The sequence below is a fragment of the Amphiura filiformis genome, chromosome 18, assembly GCF_039555335.1.
Source record: "Amphiura filiformis chromosome 18, Afil_fr2py, whole genome shotgun sequence".
In the NCBI taxonomy this organism is placed as follows: domain Eukaryota; kingdom Metazoa; phylum Echinodermata; class Ophiuroidea; order Amphilepidida; family Amphiuridae; genus Amphiura; species Amphiura filiformis.
Window position 1 is genome coordinate 22,223,382 of NC_092645.1, and position 19,695 is coordinate 22,243,076.

The 19,695-nt window shown below is 37.8% G+C and overlaps 1 protein-coding gene across 1 annotated transcript; it reads left to right on the plus strand.

The window, feature by feature from the left end:
* Nucleotides 1-327: 327 nt before the first annotated feature.
* Nucleotides 328-13,855, plus strand: LOC140139996 (ribonuclease P protein subunit p38-like). The gene is made up of 5 exons (XM_072161805.1): nucleotides 328-446; nucleotides 7,848-7,898; nucleotides 9,327-9,458; nucleotides 12,569-12,788; nucleotides 12,982-13,855. The coding sequence occupies exons 1-5, from the start codon at nucleotides 343-345 to the stop codon at nucleotides 13,447-13,449; spliced, it is 975 nt and encodes a 324-aa protein (XP_072017906.1). The 5' UTR covers nucleotides 328-342; the 3' UTR covers nucleotides 13,450-13,855.
* Nucleotides 13,856-19,695: the final 5,840 nt, after the last annotated feature.

The window sequence follows — 19,695 nt, forward strand, 5'->3', positions numbered from 1 at the left end:
TTTATTAAAATGACGACTTTATTTGTTCATACATGATATTCTCTAGTAGGCCCTACTCCCGCCCTACTGGTATAATTCCTGTAGGCCTATATTTATTTTAAAATCATAATAATTTTTATCATGATTCATTTTCATTTATTTTTCATTTAAAATGTATTTTTATTTATTTTTAAATCTGCTAGTTGGCGTTCGAAAACCAACATTGGGCCAATATAAATGCATGTTATCTGCAGGGTCTGGTTATCTGCAGGGTTGGTTATCTGGGCGGGCGGGCGGGCGAGCGCCCGCTGTATTTCGGTGCTCTGTGCAAAACAGGGATCTAACTATAATCAGAATTTCAAAATGTCAGCGCCCACGGTGAAAAAACAGGCGAAAACAGTGCGAGGAAAAAAGAAAGATCAAGTCACTGTCAAGAATGTCCTGTTTTCACCTTATGTTCCAGAATGGTAGGTTTATCTCTGAGACAAGTTTAAAGCCACAATCCTATTATGTGTTATAGAAATTGGTTAATTATACAGGCAGTCTAGTCCGAATAATCATGTAATCAGACCCAGAACAAAATATTAATTTCTGACATGCATGCATGATCATGCAGTATATGATAGTACATGAGTCGTATTAGACTCGTATGGTTGGCTAAGCAGGTCATAACGTGTACTAAATACGTGTATTCGAAATTTCGAATACGCGTAATGGAATCAACCAATCAGCGTTTAGATTCGAGAACGTGGGTTACAATTTCGACCTCGTGAGACTGCCCGCATGTGATATCAACGCAATTGGCACTTGTCCTCGTGCACTAATAACAAACTTCACTTAATAATCAAAAAGCTTATAATTATCATAAGAATAAACTATAAGAAGCGGCAGAAGAATATGAATGAAGATTATTTTGAAGCTTTTTGAAACGGACCCGATATAGCATTCATTTCTACATACTTACAAAGTATGTTTGGCATAACGTTTATTTTGCATAAAGAAACGCCGCGCGATGTGTGTTGTAAGGGTGCATACTACCAAATTACTGTCCCCATCATTTATTAGACATTAGGATAATCATCCCTGAAAACAGAAACATACAGTCATGCAGCGTACACTTAAGTGTGAAACATGTGTTTGAACCTGAGGTAGGCCTATACTAGTTTCAGGTTTGAACATACATGAACACTAACTTATGCAGGTATACCCCATGCAGCATACGCCTATACAGTAGGTCTGACCAAACACGGAGAAGTTGAAGGTCACTCTGTATATTTATCTTGTACCTGACCAGCATGCAAATCCCTCAGAATTTAGAGAACCGCAGGTCAAGGGCATGGTTGTGTATGTGTTGTTCGGTATCGGCCGCTTTAGGGGCAGGATACGGTCACTGTTCTAATATTCTCTACTTTCAAAGAATAATTCCTATTATAATTTATATGTAGCCTAGCCTAATACTTTAGGATTCAGTGTGGAGACAGATATATACAGATATTGCTAATTCATTTGTTACATACACTATCCGCTGTTTAAAATGTTTTTATTCCAGGACGGAATAAGTTGGTATAGTGGAGTGTATCCTATCTATTATTTGCTACATTAGAAAATATTTCAACACGGAATAAATGCATTTTAATTCCCCCAAGAGAATTTTTGAAAAAGCATTTTGTATAAAGGAAGCCGATAGGCCTACCTTTAACCCTTCTCTCCTAAAAAGATATGAAAATACCAAAAACGACTTTATTCTCTGATCTTTTAGCATGTTCTGTTCATTCCCGTTTCTTACAAAAAACGGCGTGATGTAGCACGGTGAGGATTAAAATTATTTCCGAATTTTTATCTGCAGTGAACGAGGTTGTTTACGCATTACTCGATTTAAATACACGGGCTTTAAAAATTCCTCCCCACGTTCTCGAAACTCAACGCTGATTGGCCTATTCTATTACGCCGTATTCGAAATTTCGAATACACGTATTAATACACGTAATGACCGAATAGCCAACCATAGACTCGCTTGCCAGTCCTATATATACGCCGTACCTATGTATATTGAGGACTGGCTTACGCCATTTTGGATGTCAATGGGAAATACACACTTAACGATTTGCGCCGGTTAGAAACTTGAAAAAAAATCTTTAAAATTTCATCAATGTATATAAAAGTGGTACCAACCGTATTGTGCTTCCTAATTTAAGACTCGGTTGAAACAAAATTAAGGATCGAAAGCATTTTAGTGTCCAAAAAGGCAAAATTATCGTCAAAGTTCTGCGAAATCTGCACCCTTGAAGGGTTCAGAACTCGAATCGAACGAAAATATCCGATCTTTGCGATAAAAACACAAAATTACAACTTTAAACATACTATTGGCAAAAGACATTATTACCAAACAATATAGAATAGAAAATTTGACATCATTTTCTCAAAATATTGAAAAAATTTGCTCACTAGACATCGAAAAAGTACGCAATCCAATTCCTGTTCAAACGCGTGGGAAACTGAAAGTGCATAATCGTGACTAAGTCGTATCATGCATGCATGCAGTTGTAGTAACTACAAATTTCGAACGTTGATATACATACCTCGTTTGAGGATTGTGGGATAGGCTTTTACGACGGGAATTCATAACAATTAGTGGGTTTTTAGCGGGTTCGCCGTCGGACAAGTTTAGAACTGTCAAGCTTTCGTCAGGAGTAGCTCTGACTTCTTCAGGACAAAGTAGGCCTACCTAAGAATGAGACATGTAGACCGCCCCTTGTCTACTGATGACTCTGAAAAGAGCCGTTTGCTGAAGACTGCCCCTTGTCAACAGAAACTAGCAGATCTCGCCTATCTGCTGATTTTGTAAGTTTTGGTGGCTCTGAAAAGAGCCGTTCAATGAAGACTGCCCCTTGTCTACAGAGAACTAGCAGATCTCGCCTATCTGCTAATATAAAGGTTTTGGTGGCTCTGAAAAGAGCCGCTTTGCTGAAGACTGCCCCTTGTCTACAGAAACAAGCAGATCTCGCCTATCTGCTGAATTTGTAAGTTTTGGTGGCTCTGAAAAGAGCCGTTTGCTGAAGACTGCCCCTTGTCTACAGAAACAAGCAGATCTCGCCTATCTGCTGAATTTGTAAGTTTTGGTGGCTCTGAAAAGAGCCGTTTGCTGAAGACTGCCCCTTGTCAACAGAAAACAAGCAGACCTCGCCTATCTGCTAAATTAAAGGTTTGTTCGCTCTGAGGAAGAGCTGTTCAATGAAGACTGCCCCTTGTCAACAGAGAACATGTAGACTGCATATACTGTAATAGAAGTATACGGCTTACCAGGAACCGTTTGGCCACTCATGGACCGATTGATTGATTGTATGCACGATGAGCGTTTATATCACTAAATTGCGGACGTGGTACAGATTAGCGGCTCTGTGATTGGTTGTTTGAAAATAGAGAGCGCCACATACAATGTGATAAGATTAGCGGCTCTGTGATTGGTTGTTTGAAAATAGAAAGCGCCACATACGACTGATGTCTTTGCCGTCATTTCTATTGATAGTAGAAGTTTCATTAACTCTGATTTCCAACGCTTCACGGGTCAACCTCATCCCCAAGTGAGAAACTTGTGCCAGTTTTGTTGTTTCGTCCCACAGAGGTTCATGGCCTTCTTTGCAAGCATGTTCAGCTAATGCCGAGCCTTCTTCTTTCTTTTGTCTTGTGGCTCTTCGATGTTCAGATATTCTGACCTTTAGTGGTCGTTTGGTTTGGCCTATGTATTGCTCACCACAACTGCAAGGTATAGAGTACACACATGGTGCACGATCCTTGGGCAGAGGATCTTTTGGGTGGCTTAGGATGTCTCTTAATTTGGCCGACCTAGAGTAGAATGTTTTGACCCCTGATCGGTTTAGAAACCGACAGATTTTGTCTGATACACCTTTGATATATGGCATGAAGGTAACGCCTTTGTGTTCATCATCCAACAATTCTTCTGATCGTTCTCCTGTCTGTTTCTTGATTGCCTTGTGAATGAGGTTTGAGGGATAGCCATTCTTGTTCAACGCTTTTTCAATGTGTTCAAGTCGTTTGAGGACTTGTTCTCAAGTTGTAGAAGGTGCCATAGGGTGGCTGGAGTGTTAATTATTTTCATTATAAATGTCGCAAAATATTAATATTGACAATAATTAATAACCTGTTTCACCTCATATATTCATACATTGCTCACCTGTGTTTTCATATCATATTTTGTGGTGAAAAATGATTACAAATGTGTAATTTGCAATCATTTTTGGAGCAACGATTTCTTCGAACCGACGGCTAAGTGTGTATGTGAATGCACATTAAACACATACAAACACATACACAGCACCTGTTGGAACTCCCGGTCGGAGCCGGGAGTTTCGATTATTGGAACTGGCATGCATGGTATGTCTGGTTCCATACAGCAATGCTAATACGCAGTATTTAGGTATGCTAGGTGAATTCAAATTTGCCATCAAACTGCATCATTTTACATATCAAATTAAAGCCCTTTAGTAAAGAAAGCCAAAACTGAAAACATTTTTGTCATAGCATTTTCTAGTGGGGATTATGCACCAGTGGCGTAACTTTGGGACAGGGTGCCCGGGGGCGAAAGTAGTTCGGGTGCCCCTAACCAAGGGTGTGCATGGTGCAGAGCTAATCAATGTTGGTATTGAAAGGCATACATGTATAGACCTACCGAATAACTTACAAATAGTGTTTCAGATTAAATTTATTTCATGTTTCAATACAAGCTAATGCAGTGCATGTTAATAAAACAAAATGTTTTCATATTCTCCAATGTCTTTACTTTTGAAGACTCATCACTAGCAGCTACTAGCTGCAGTGACGTAACTAGTGATTGTGGCGATCAGGGGCAAGAATACAAAATACCCCCTCTTCCTAAAACAATTGCGTGCAGGCGTGCAAAAATACCACTAATTTGGTATTAAATCAAGTTGAATTTAGGTCTTTAAAATGGCAATTTATGTTTCAATGCTTGCAAGCCTTGCGAAAAATTTTGTGTTGAAGGGCACCCAAATGAAGAGTAATTCTATGCATGGTGGGTAAAGGTTTCCACTTCTTTCCTATAACAAAGTATTATCGTGTCAAAGGCTATCCAGGCTTGGGTGCCCCTTAGCCCGGGTGCCCGGGGGCGCGGCCCCCCAGAGCCCATAGGAGTTACGCCACTGTTATGCACGCGTTTGAACGGGAATTGGATTGCGTACTTTTTCGATATCTAGTGAGCAAATTTCTTCAATATTTTGAGAAAATGATGTCAAATTTTCTATTCTATATTGTTTGGTAATAATGTCTTTTGCCAATAGTATGTTTAAAGTTGTAATTTTGTGTTTTTGATCGCAAAGATCGGATATTTTCGCTTCGATTCGAATTCTGAACCCTTCAAGGGAGCCGATTTCGCAGAACTTTGACGATAATTTTGTCTTTTGGACACTAAAATGCATTCGATCCTTAATTTTGTTTCAAGCGAGTCTTAAATTAGCAAGCACAATAAGGTTGGTACCACTTTTATATACATTGATGAAATTTTAAAGATTTTATTTCAAGTTTCTAACCGGCGCAAATCGTTAAATGTGTATTTCCCATTGACATCCAAAATGGCGTAAGCCAGTCCTTAATATACATAGGTACGGCGTATATAGGACTGGCAAGCGAGTCTAGCATTTTCCGTAACAAAGTTACATCTTGTCAAAGATTGACTATCATCAAAAAGATTCTGCTAGCAAAATTCCCCAAAACGGCATTTAGGGGTGTTTCTAGATCTTAGTCTCATGGCGATAACAGCTTTTTTAATGGAACTGCTATCAAAATCCTCTAAAATTCCATGTGCGACTTGATTATCACCATAAAAATCATATATTTGGGTCAAGTGAAGTATAGAAAACATATTTATGTATCGTTTCCTTCACCGACCTATTCTCGAAAAAAATTCAAATTTCTATGTAAATATGCATTGTGTTTGAGCCCCGGTTTCAGCGAATTTCGCTGACTAGCAAATGTGTTCCCAACTAAGGTTTGCCTGGGATACCTACAGTATTGCTGTCTGGTTAGCAGGTACGAATAATTCCGCGTGAATTGAGACGTTGGAGCAGGTCAAACACATTGGACTAGCCTACATCCCGTATCCTACTATCACTCAAACAAGCAAATCTCTTCACGAATTCACTCACCTTGCGATCCTACATCGTCAGTTGAAACAAACATCTAAGTTTCCAAAAACAACTTTGTCATTCCTCAAAATGACAAAGTTAGTACCATTTTTTCAAAAAAAATTTTGCTTTATCAAATTTTTCCGCCCTTTTTTATTTACTAATTCTTTTTGCCGCCCCTTCGTTTTTGCCGCCCCTGTTTTTGCTGCCCCTACTTCTTCCGCCGCCCCTTCATTTTGGCCGCCCCCTGCTTTAAACCCCTTGGGGCTGGCGCCCCCAAAGCCCCCCAAAATACGCGCATGCACTTGGTCACAATCGGTGGATCGGATTGGTTGAAATCAACGCCACGTTTTTGACCTTACAGGGGTCAGAGATATGCATATTCATGTATGAAATCAGCAATGCGGATTATAGTATCATCACCGGGACTGAGAATGCGACATTTTCGATGTTTGTACCGAGGAATTTCAGACACGGAGACTCCGCAGAGATTTCTACAAATTCGTCCAAAGGTAACCAAAGGGTTGGGGATCGCATTTTTAACTATCACTAAATGTTTCCGAATTGAGGTCGGCTAAAAAAGTAGACCATTTCGGGGACTGTAATTGGGATAGATGCAGGCTGAATGTGGCAACCCAAAATTTACCTGGGATTTTTTTTCTTCCAGCTTGACCCAAAACGCATTAGTGCCTCCTATGTATGAGTATTATCGCACTGTGTACAGACAAGCTGTACTTATTCTTTTTTACTCTGGAACCTACATTGTAGAGTAGATGAGTGTATTTTTGAAGTACAGTCAACAGTACCGGGATGATCACCTAGCCTGTTCTTTTCAAATAGCCTGTGACGTTCTTTAACGTGCACACTGCATTAATGTCAGAAATACATGTACACAGGACTGACGGCTTAAAATGTCCTCCGAAGCACTTAAAGCAAGTAGGGTGAAGTGATTTACTCAAGGACACAAAGAGCCAGCTGAGCTCAAGTGGACCTACTCAGATTTCGAACCCTCGACCCTTGGATTCACAGTCCAACGCCTTAACCACTCGGCCATGCTCCCCTCCCTTCTCATGATAGAGAAGCTTTTCTTCATGTACATGTATATGGAACTGCTATTAAAATCCCTCTCATCACAAAAATAAATTATACGTTTGGGTCAAGTTAGACAACATATTTATGCAGGTTTCCTTGACCTATCTTTTCTTTTAATTTTCTATGTAAAATTTGTATTGTGTTTTTGGACCTATTTGGCTGACTAGCAAATGTGTTAACTAACGTTTGCCTGTTACACCTACACTGTGATACAGCTGTCATTTACGGTACATTATGTTACGAGGTACCGCTAGAATGTACCTCATATCTTCACATTATAATGAACCACTTGTCTTGAATCACTGAAATTTCAGTGAAGTAATTGGATTCCTTGCCCCTATATTAATCACTTTTATCAGTTACTTTTTGAGAAAAATGCAAAATTAGTCACAAAATTTATCAGGGGGTGTAGTACCACCTTATGCAATAGATAAATCCAGGACATGACCTTAATCTTCCACACAGGGGGTACATATTTCAAATGTAGTCACCCTTTTTGATATTCACACTAACTGCGTGGAGGTCAAAGGTCATATCTTCCATGGGGGTGTATGGATTTCAACTGGAATAACCAGATAACCTATTCATTCTCATATTTTGTGTTTTATCAATTTCAAGGCCAGGAGTTGCAGTTGGAGAAACACCCAAGATTCTGGAACAAATATCAAGGTAAGGCAACACACACAAAAATCCAGTACAAGGGGACCAAACTTGCCAAGCATGAATTGTGGGATAGGCTTTTACGACAGGAGTTTGTAACAATTAGTATGGTAAGTTTTTAGTGGGTTGGTCGTCGGACAAGCTTAGAACTGTCAAATTTTCGTCAGGAGTAGCTCTGACTTCTTCAGGACAAAGCCCTAAGAATGAGATATGTAGGCTGCCTCTTGCCTACCGACATAGGCGTAGATCCCGGGGGGATGGGGGGATTTATCCCCCCCCAATATTTTGCCAAGGGGGGATGATCATGCTCCATACAATCATACCCCCCAATGTTGACGCCTGAATATAGGTTTCTGACCAAATTTATCTCACATTTGCCCATTTTAGCCCCAAAAGTGCATTTATTCAACTTTTGCACCATATTTCATCAGTTTAGCTTCAAAATAGCAACATTTTTCGCGCGCTTTGCATGCATTTGTAACATCAACTTATTCTGTCGCCAAAATGTGCTGGATTCACTATTCTTCAAGAATATTTTCCAACCTCATCCCCCAATGTCAAAAAGATATCTGCCTACCGATGCCTACTGATGGCTTCTGTTGACAAGGGGCAGTCTTCACTAAAAGGCTCTTTTCAGAGCCACCAAACCGTTTACATTAGCAGACACTAGGCGAGGTCTGCTTGTTCTCTGTTGACAAGGGGCAGTTTTCAGTGAACCCTCCAAGTGACTTAAACACAGGATAATTACGTCAAATAGGGTACTTCCTATTGTGTTACCTCTTTGGCCATGATGAAACAATCATCTATTGTTAAAAAGTTATTCAAAGTTTTGTCATCACAAAAACAAAGGAATTAGAAATACCGATACATTTTCCCCATATTAGTCTACTCTAGTAGACCATTTAAATTTATCACCCCTCTAATCCCTCTGACCATGGAAAATCCACCAATCCTGTTCTGACTCCAACAGCTATATATCCATGAGAAAAATGGTCTACTATATTTAGAATATACAATGCATTCTAATACCGAGTATGATGCTACCTCATTAAAAATATGATGCACAGATCCTGTGGTTTATGTTACCTGACTCAGATATAGAGCTACCCACCTGGACCATGGGTTGGGTTAATAGGGCCATGCATAAACATGTATTAAGATTACCACCCACATTGATTTTTACTTCATTAACATTCATCTCATATTGGAGATGAAAGAGGTTGAGTCTATGTGTTAAGATAATGGTGGGTCACAAAGTCACATTCCAATTAAAGCAGTCCTTTTTCTCTGGGCAGGGCAGTCACTGGGGATGTGTTGTATTTTATGCATGGAATGGTATGAATTGTTTAAAGAAGGAATGCAAAGCAGTCTACCCCCATATCTGCAAACTAGATTTTCCGACTTACGACCGATTTTGCATGGCTTCTTTTTATTCAGAACTTTTGAGCCATACAGAATTTTGCCAAACATGAAGAAAATGAAGCAAGGGAAAACTTGGGCAGAAAAGAAATGGACAACAGAGTCTTTGGTACGTGTGGAGGAAGCTAAGAAACGCAAAGTTGAACTTAGGTAGGTGCAGACTTGTCACGGTTGTTTGATGTATATAGAATTGGCTTCATTATTAACTAAATGCAAACTATAGATGGCGCTATTTATCGTAAATCATATTTCTTTATTTGTAAGGGGTAGGTGATTAATACTGCCATTAAAATAGCTGGAATAGGTGAAACCAGTAACAAAGAAATTTTATAAACATATTTTATCAAACAATAAAAGGAATTAAGTGTATTAAGAGCTTGAAAGAGTAATTTCCAGTAACTAAATAGCGCCACCAATTTTATCATTAAAGGCCCTTTCAGTGATTTCACAGGAACATTAAAAAAAAATGGAAATTTGTCAGAGTTCCTTCGAAATAAAGAATAAGTCTACAGAATTTCATTAAACCACTTTTCCCTGAATACATCGACAAATTAGTCAAAAACAGAAGTTTTAGAAAGGTTTCTACTTCAACTCAGATCGACTCGAGAAAATCGAGATTTTCGTACAGTCTTGGCACTTAATCGACTGGAAAAACTTCCTAGTCCAGTGTTTCTAACACGGGGAAGTAGAGTCTAAATTGATTTAAAACAGAGTAACAGGCGCTTAATTTTTGTAGTAGAAAACAAAATAAGCAATTAAACGTCACCGAGGCAAACTAACGGTCAATTCAAATATGAAAAACAGTTAAAATTGTGTATTTTGTTTAAAATAGTAGCTACTGATGTAATAAGTAGTAGAAACAATACGCATAGCGCGTGTTGGTATGGTGGAGAGTGAGCTTCTTTCGATCTCGAGTCGGACTTTTTGTACTGTCAGTATTAAAAGTCCAGATTCATGTAAATGCTTTATTTTGTTTAAAATACACGGCTTTCGACCGAACCACTAGCAGGCTATGTTAGCACATCTATGCCAATTACAAAGGTACCAAAATCTGAATTTTGATGATTTTTACGATCGTCCGGATGAGCAAATCACTGAATGGGCCTTTAATAGATACATTTTATATCCGAAAAAGCTATAAAAATGCTATAAAAGTGAATAACTTTGTAAAAGAGGGGAAATTAAAGTTGAGAATGACTCAAAAGCATCTGCATACATTAGCATGATATCACATTTAGCTATTTAAGTCTAAAATTTGGTTGTACATGATGTTTTGTTTGAAAAACTAATAAATGATCCCATCAAACAACCGTGTTGTATGGACTCAACTCAAATGATTTGACTCAACTCGAATGATTTGACTCAAAATTTTGAGACCTGAGTCTCCAACCTGAAATGAATCTGGAAATGAAATGTCTACTCTAAGGGGGCGGTCACTATTTACGCCAGGGGGGAGGATGGAGGATTTTCCAACTTTTCCTCAAATGTTTTCATGTTCCCCTGTTGGCTTCAGAAAAAAATTCAGGTTCCCCCCATCGATCAGGTAAAAAAATTCAGGTTCCCCCTCCCTAACAAAAACAATACCTGTAGCCTGCACTTTCACAAACCTGGGAACAATTTTGACTTTCACTGTAAAAATCAGTAGTGAATCAGCCTTGTTTGTACATTGTATTTTATGTTACATGTAATCCAAGAAAACATGTCATGCCACCAAGGCTGTCAAAAGATTAAATAAAGTAGTGAATATGCACATATGCTTTAATATCAACATGTACTACCGCTCTGTCACTCTGCTTTTCCTGTTTTACAGTGTTTTTTTTTTTTTTTTTTTTTAATATACTGGGGGAAAATTCATGTTCCCCCAAATGGAATAAATATAATTCGTGTTCCCCCCAATCATAATAGAATTTTTTTTCGTGTTCCCCCTTCAATCCTCCATCCCCACCCCTGGCGTAAATAGTGACTGCCCCCTAAAGACTCGACTCAACTTGCCTCAAGACTTGGAGACTCGGGTTTAATAGTGACTGGAATCTGGGTAGGTGAGTTGTTGTTTTATGAAATAAGAAAAGGTTGTAACAAGTCACCAAATATTTAGGTCAATTCAAGTCAGTTGGCCTATTTTTCTAGCTCAAGTCAAATCACTCAAGTTACTGTACAAAGTCAATTGGGTTGAGTCACAGAATATTGTTTTACCTCAAGTTGCAAATGATGACTCATTAGCAGTTTAAATACAACACTGAAATGCTCTTGATCTCTATGAATGTGTAACACTAATTTGATTTTGTAGCGATCATGGTTGGCAATTTTTCTGATTTAACAAAAAAATAAATTATTTATTTGATTTAAATCAGGATTTTTTTATTTAAATCGATATAAAACAAATGTTTTGATTCCAAGAACTGCTATACCCCAAGATAAGAGTCAAAAGAGACCAATGGAATACTAGACATGCATAATCATATCATATCAGATATTTTATTGTATAAAAAAATCAAAACATGTTTTTACATGTGAAAATTTCAAAGGAAATATTTGGTAAAATCATGGGAAAATCCTTTGCACCTTGAAGGTATTTTTTAGCAATAGATAAAATGTGACTCCTCGCACAACTGAGCCCGGATGTCGCCAATCATCATTTTTGAGATATTCAACCAAAATATTCTGCTTAAAATTAGCTTTAAAATGATGTATATCATGTATATAGTACTTGACATTTAAGTAGTGAAAAATCAATAAAACAGTCAATAAATCCTTTGTTTCCTATTGTTTATTGGTAAGTTCAATGGAGCATATCTCAATAGTGGCACTGGCGACATCCGGGCTCAGTTGTGCCGAGGGGTCACAAATGACATAGGTATTTAAATTGTATTTGTACCCACATGTCGTAAGTTCTAAGCATTAGGAATGAAGTATTAAACGGTCAATGATTACATGAGTGATTAAATGAGTGATTAAAAAAACCATTCAATTTAAAATGTGATTTAAATCAGTCAATTTAAATTGTGCCAACTCTGGTAGGGATAGCTTGAAAGTGAAGGATAAATTGAAACAATTTTGTCATTCATTTTTTCCTTGAAATATCATTTTTTCTGGATTCCCCAAATGTGGTAAAATTGCTCAAATAAACACCACAATTTGCACATGGCCTACAGGAAAACAAAAAGTTTTTTTAAGACTTATTTTTGAAGGCCTGATGGTCATGCAATTCAGCACTGTTTTACTTTCAAACAAATTTTTATTTTAATTCATTTAATATCCAGATCGTATGTTGTGTTTGGAGTGAATGGAACAACCAAATCGCTAGAAAAAGGCCAACTTGACCTTGTCGTTGTGTGTCGCTCAGCAAAGCCTCCAATTCTGACCGGTCATCTACTGACCCTTGCTGCCTGCCGGGGGGTGCCTGCCCTCGCTTTATCTGGGTTGAGTGAGACATTGAGTAAAATGATGAGAGCCAGGTCAATCATAGCACTGGGATTCAACGTAAGTGGTTTTTTTAATCAATTTATATATTTTTAGTTCTGGACTAGGACTTGAATAGTGGCAGAGATGCCAGTTTTCTGATTTTTACGTATATTTGTGCTTTGTTGTTTTCGCGGTAGCAGCTTGATAATAAATGTAGAGCAAATATTTCCACTTTTATAGTATTCTTTTTGTCTGAATTTTCTATTTGTAGAAATGTTGCAAGGATAACGCATCTGCATCAGAGTTCACAAAACTGGCAAACTTCATCAAGGACAGAACGCCAGCCGTCACCTTGCCGTGGTTGCAATACAAAGACACCAACTTAGAAGAACTGAGACAGAAAGTGGTTGAAGCGAGCAAGGGAAGAATACAAGGCAAACCTGGAAAGGGTCATGGTGCTGCCAGTAGAACGCCCCCAGAGTCGAGCAAGAGCAAAGATTCCTTGCCTAGCACAAGAACGGACAAATTGCCAGCATTGCAATCGGTGGACACAAGTGGTATGCAGTCCACTTCTCTGAAAAGGACAAGCGAGGAGGCGGAACTTGATGCGGAAAGAAAAAAAAAAGTGTCAAAGGTGACTTTTTTGTCGGGGAAGACAATTCCAGTGAGGTCAGTGCCTCAGGAGATGAAACAAGAATGGAAGAAAACAAAGAAAAATAAGAAAAAAAGGAAGAAGTGAATGGATATTTAGAACTAACTCAGTGACAGTAACTTTTTTTGTTTTTTACTGTGATTTATTAAACTGTCTTGCCAGAGACAACAAAGACAGTGGTGTAGCCAGCAGCAACAAAAAACGAAAGAGAAAAGGGCCCCCCCCCCGACAAAAAAATGAAAAGAGAAAATTAGGAAGGAAAAGAAAAGTGGCAAGGAGCACATTTTCCACTAAAATTCACCCTGATCATGGGCCAAATTAGTGCAAAATACCAATTTTGTGTGCACTATGTGCACATATTGTTCCAATAAACCCCCATTTTGGATACTCAAAGACTTTACATTCTCTTTAAAAAACCGGATTGTATATATCCCACCGATAATACCGGGTCAAAACGATGCAACCGGAAAATTTTTGTTATCTTTGCCCCCCGACCAATAAGGCTGGCTAATCCCCTGTACAAAGTGCCACCAGGATATGTTTGTCCCTAATAATATGGTAAAAGACTGTATCTTATATTTACTTCACCAACAATTTGCTACCTTTTGCCGCAGCTTGGGTCAACTTTTCTTCAATGACCCTCACATGGTAAAAGGGTGTAACTTGTAAAACAACAAGAAAAATATACTTTCTATATTCACTGTCGGAGTGCACATTAGAATATGACCGTTGCTAGTTTAAGGGCTGGGGTATGAACGTTTGGACAGTATTTATTTTGGGACATTAGAGCACATCAGACATATCGATTGCATTCTGAATACGAAGAATGTCATTCTGATATCAAATAATTTTGATTTTTGAAATTCGCAATTTAATACACATTTTATGGCAAATCATTAAAATTGATATTTTTGATATTTAACAGTACTTGAAGTAAACTTTCTAAATCTGATGATTTGTACTTAAAGTGTATGTAGGTGGGATGAAAAGTCGACGATCAATTGAAAATTTTGACCTTTTCAGATTGAAGATATGGATTTTTTTCCCAAAACACCAAAAAAATTAGGTCTTTTTGGGAAAAAAATCCATATCTTCAATATGAAAGGTCAAAATTTCAATTGACCGTCGGCTTTTTCCTCCCTGCTACATACACTTTAAGAATATATCATTAGATTTATATAATTTACTTCGAGGACTGTTATATATCAAAATTTGAAAAATATCAAATTTTTATAATTTGTCATAAAATTTGTATTATATTGTGATTTTGAAAAATGAAAATTATTTGATATCAGAAAGACATGCTTCAGATTCAAAATGTAATTCGATAGGTCTGAGGTGCTCTCATGTCCCACAAAAAATACTGTCGAAACGCAATAAACGCTCATTTTAGATCCCTTAACTGGCTCACCCTTTCTTGTTACGAACCACTGATCGAAATGATCACAACACAAAGCCTATGGCATATCATAATTCAGAACAGGTGTATGAGCCCAGGTGTGAACCAGTAACCAATGGTTACTGATGTGCACTACGGCAGCGAATAGCCAACATTGCGCCATACAGTTAAAAGGGCATTTCGTGATCCACAGCCTCATCCCCCACTTTTTTCAATAAAAGTTGAGATTTTTATACCACTGGCAACCTCTGGCTACCTCTACATAATGTTTATGTACCAAAATTTCTTGCACATTATTTCGTTTAGCAAAAATATTGTCAAATTTGAATTTCCTTCTGGTATACCAGAACGAAATAACAACACTGGCCTATGGAGCAATGTAATACACATAATCATGCATAACTCACAAACGCAAAATAGGAATCAACTGAAATTTTGGGAATAAGCTTTTTTCATAGATACCGTATTGTTGCTAATAAGCGCCCATGGGCCGTGACATTTCATGAAGGCTGGACGTTTATTAGGGATCAATTTTTTGGTGTACGTTTTTACATTAAATGACCAAAATAACACCACCCATTCCAGCTTTAGATGTGGGTGTTTGCAGGGGGAATGGCTGATCAATTATGAGAAATTAATTTCCTATATTATCCAGTGAGAATGATCTAACATTCTTTTCATGTATATTTACACTTAATAATGGTACATTCTATTCGAGGGTTGACAAACTGAAGGCCTTAACTCACTTTTGGCCATTTTGAGATTTTGGTACCAAAATAATCTGTAATACCCACAGATTCTTAAAATCATAAAGCCTTAACTCAATCAACTTCCTATTGCATCTATAGCACAATAATACTTGGGTCACATTTCAATGCAAAATATTATTTTACTCATGTTTCTCAAAAAGGCACTTTTTGAGTTAAGGCCTTCTGTTTGTCAACCCTCGTATTGCTTTTTCAATTTCCATTTTGGAAAAATTGGGGGTGGGTGTTTAATAGAGATTGGGCGCTTATTAGGAACAATACAGTATCTACTGAAAAATGTCATAAAAAGAGGATGCTAGGATCACAAAATCCTCCTTTAACTAACCAACTGCAAAAGGCAAAAAAAAATTGGTTGATTGGCGTAACCCGACCGACTCTCAGTAAAAGCAGGCCCGACCCGATTTTATTTCCGCAAAACATTATTGTTTTGCTTTATGTGACAAGTTACATCCTTTTCCCTCCCCTTGTGATATCAAATAATTTGATTTTTTTTTAGTTTCATGATATGATACAAATTGTATGGGAAATTATTAAAAATTGACATTTAAGGTTATTAACTATTTTATTGTCTCGCCTGAATGTTCAGGGAGAGACTTAGTAATCACTATGGTGTGTGTGTGTCCGTGTGTGTGTGTGCGTGTGTGCGTGTGTGTGTTCGGAAAAAGCTTGTGAACGCGTTATCTTGAGAACCGTTAGTGCTATGATGATGAAACTTTATAGGGGGTAGCATGACCAAAGGGTGTCGACCTGATTAGATTTTGAGCGCAAAATATGGTAATTAAGTACCTAATTTGCATAATTTATGCGTAATAAGCAAAATACCTTGTGAACAGATTATCTGGAGATCCGTATGGGGTACAGTGACGTAACTTGGTGGGGAGTAAGCGTGGCCAGATGTTCTCGACCTGATTAGATTTTCAGCGCAAAATATGCTAATTAAGTACCTAATTTGCATAATTTATGCGAATTTGATGCGTATCAAGCAAAAAAACCCTTGTGAACAGCTTATCTGGAGATCCGTATAGGGTACAGTGACGTAACTTGGTGGGGAGTAGCGTGGCCAGATGTTCTCGACCTGATTAGATTTTGAGCGTAAAATATGGTAATTAAGTACCTAATTTGCATAATATATGCGTAATAAGCAAAATACCTTGTGAACAGATTATCTGGAGATCCGTATGGGGTACAGTGACGTAACTTGGTGGGGAGTTGCGTGGCCAGAGATACTCGACCTGATTAGATTTTCATGAGGTCAAAGGTCACATACAGGGTCAAAGGTCAACTGAGGTCACCAAATCTTTTAATAATTAATTTTCAACTGTGCATCACATACCCCAATAACAGCTTGCTCGGTCATGTAATTAAGGAAATATGACGACTTTAAGATAGTCGCTTTCTTTGTAAAGTAAAGCAAAGTAGCACTTTCAATGAGTGATAACTCGTAAAGGAAGCATCTTTCTGTTTTGATTTATTTGATGAAATAGTTCTTTGGTATTGCCAAATTTGATTTTTCAGCGCAACATACTTGATCCAATTTCGTGAGGTCAAAGGTCACATACAAGGTCAAAGGTCAACTGAGGTCACCAAATCTTTTAATAATTAATTTTCAACTGTGCATCACATATCCCAATAACAGCTTGATCGGTCATGTAATTAAGGAAATATGACGACTTTAAGATAGTCGCTTTCCATGTAAAGTATAGCAAAGTAGCACTTTCAATGAGTGATAACTCGTAAAGGAAGCATCTTTCTGTTTTGATTTATTACTTTGATGAAATAGTTCTTTGGTTTTGCCAAATTTTTGGAAGGTCATTACGGGGTCATCCGAGGTCACTCAGGGGTCATCTGAGGTCAAGTTATTAAAAACTCGTATGGGCATGAAACTTGATGGGTACAGTCAACATTTCAAGGCAAATTTTTTGAAGTTCATTTTGGGGTCACCAGGGGTCATCTGAGGTCAAATTAGTAAAACTGTCGTATGGGCATGAAACTTGGTGGGTACAGTCATCATTTAAAGCCAAATTTTTGGAAGGTCATTTTGGGGTCACCAGGGGTCATCTGAGGTCAAATTAGTAAAACTGTCGTATGGACATGAAACTTGGTGGGTACAGTCAACATTTCAAGCCAAATTTTTGGAAGGTCATTTCGGGGTCATCTGAGGTCAAATTAGTAAAAACTGTTGGATGGACATGAAACTTGGTGGGTACAGTCAACATTTAAAGCCAAATTTTTGGAAGGTCATTTCGAGGCCACCAGGGGTCATCTGAGGTGAAATTAGTAAAAACTGTCGTATGGGCATGAAACTTAGCACGAGGGGTACAGTCAACATTTAGAGCCAAAATTTTAGGTCATTTCAGGGCCACCAGGGGTCATCTGAGGTCATATTAGTAAAAACTGTTGCATGGGCATGAAACTTGGTGGGTACAGTTACCATCGGCCAGATAATCGTGCCCAGCCGATAACCGCCAAATTCATTTACCTCTCTACCAACAGTTATCGCAAAAGCAGGCGGTCACAAAAGCAGGCGAGACTCGTGGTTCGAGAACCGCCTTGTTTGAACTGTTGCGATTTGGTAGTTCACAGTAGTGAACTTTGGCAAAAACTGCATTGCTCATTTCATAGCAAGCATGTAGAAGAATTCAAATATCACACATATACATAAGGTACTGTGGTTCTTGAGTTATGTTGTAAAGTCTGTTGAAACAACAACACTTTTGTAAAATGTACATAACTCATTAACAACAATGAATTAAGCAAGTTTGCAAAGTATATGATTTGTAGAATGAACTTTGGCAAAACATCAAGGTGTCATTTTTCAATAAATAATATATTGATCTAGATAATGAAAATCGATTTTTTTAAGATTGCTTCGAACAACAATACCTCGTCTACCTTAACAGTCCTCGACCTAGACTTTAATGATATCTACTTAAAGATGGGTCGACAGCTTTATCCCCCCAGTTTTTCCTATCAAAATGGAGATTTCGACAGCCTCGCCCCCCCACCCCCACACACACACACACACACACTTTTACCTATCAAAATGAAGATTTTGGCATGAGAAGAAAGCTCATACTTCTAATAGTATCCCAAATCGGCTAGTGCAATTTACCTCAAACTTGGGAATTGGATTATTTCGGTAAAGGCCTTAATGTGAGGTACAAAACACAATACGAAAATATAATTATGATCACCTACCTTTAAGTGTATGTTGCTGGGATGAAAAGCCGACCATCATATGAAAATTTGACAAAATTTTCGTAAGATGCTCATCTTTTCCTTCCAGGTACATGCACTTTTAAATAAACACCTACCAATAAGTAATTACCCCCTTTAAAAATAAATGACCATTATTCCAAAACGGTTGATCTTATGCCAAATTTGGGATATGCATTCGAAGCAGAATTTATATCTACTCATTACAACAACTCATTTGTTGCAATGGTCCAAATATTCTTCTGGTTTCGTAAATTTGGAGGAGGTCAAAACATGTGATAATTAATAAAAAAAAATGTCATTATTCACATATTCTTTTGTTGGAAATTTACTCCTTTATATGGGTTTTATAGTGCATTTTCTGTGTGACAAAGGACATAAAATACTCTCCTACACTGCAAAAACAGCAGAGCAACACTTAAAAGGGCATTTCGTGATCCACAGCCTCATCTCTCCCCCCACTTTTTTCAAAAAGTTGAGATTTTTCGCCAGCCCGTAGGGCTGGTATCTAATTCTGAGATGGGATTTGTGTACACTATAGATTAGCTAAGATTATAGCCTTCTTCTATTGGTATGAATTATATTTTTTACTTCTTGTGGTGGAAATGTTTTTGATGTCTGCTAATTAGATTTGCAAGGAAAAGAAAGTATGTTTTGCCGTTTCAACGAAAGAAAACGATTGAGTAATGCCAAAGTTATGTTTGAATTAATTATGACTTAAAAAGTTATCATAGGTTAGGCCTACACATATAAACATAAACTTGTTCAGCAATCAGCATATCAAAAAAATGACATGGTCAACAATTAGTAATTAGTGGGGAATGATCACTGGAACAAGGTCATATCAGTGGACTACTGAGCATAGCATGATGTTTGGTTGCCTGTGAGTGCATAATTGATATGTTGATAACAGATCTAATAATGTTGTAGAATCAAAATCTTCATTATATG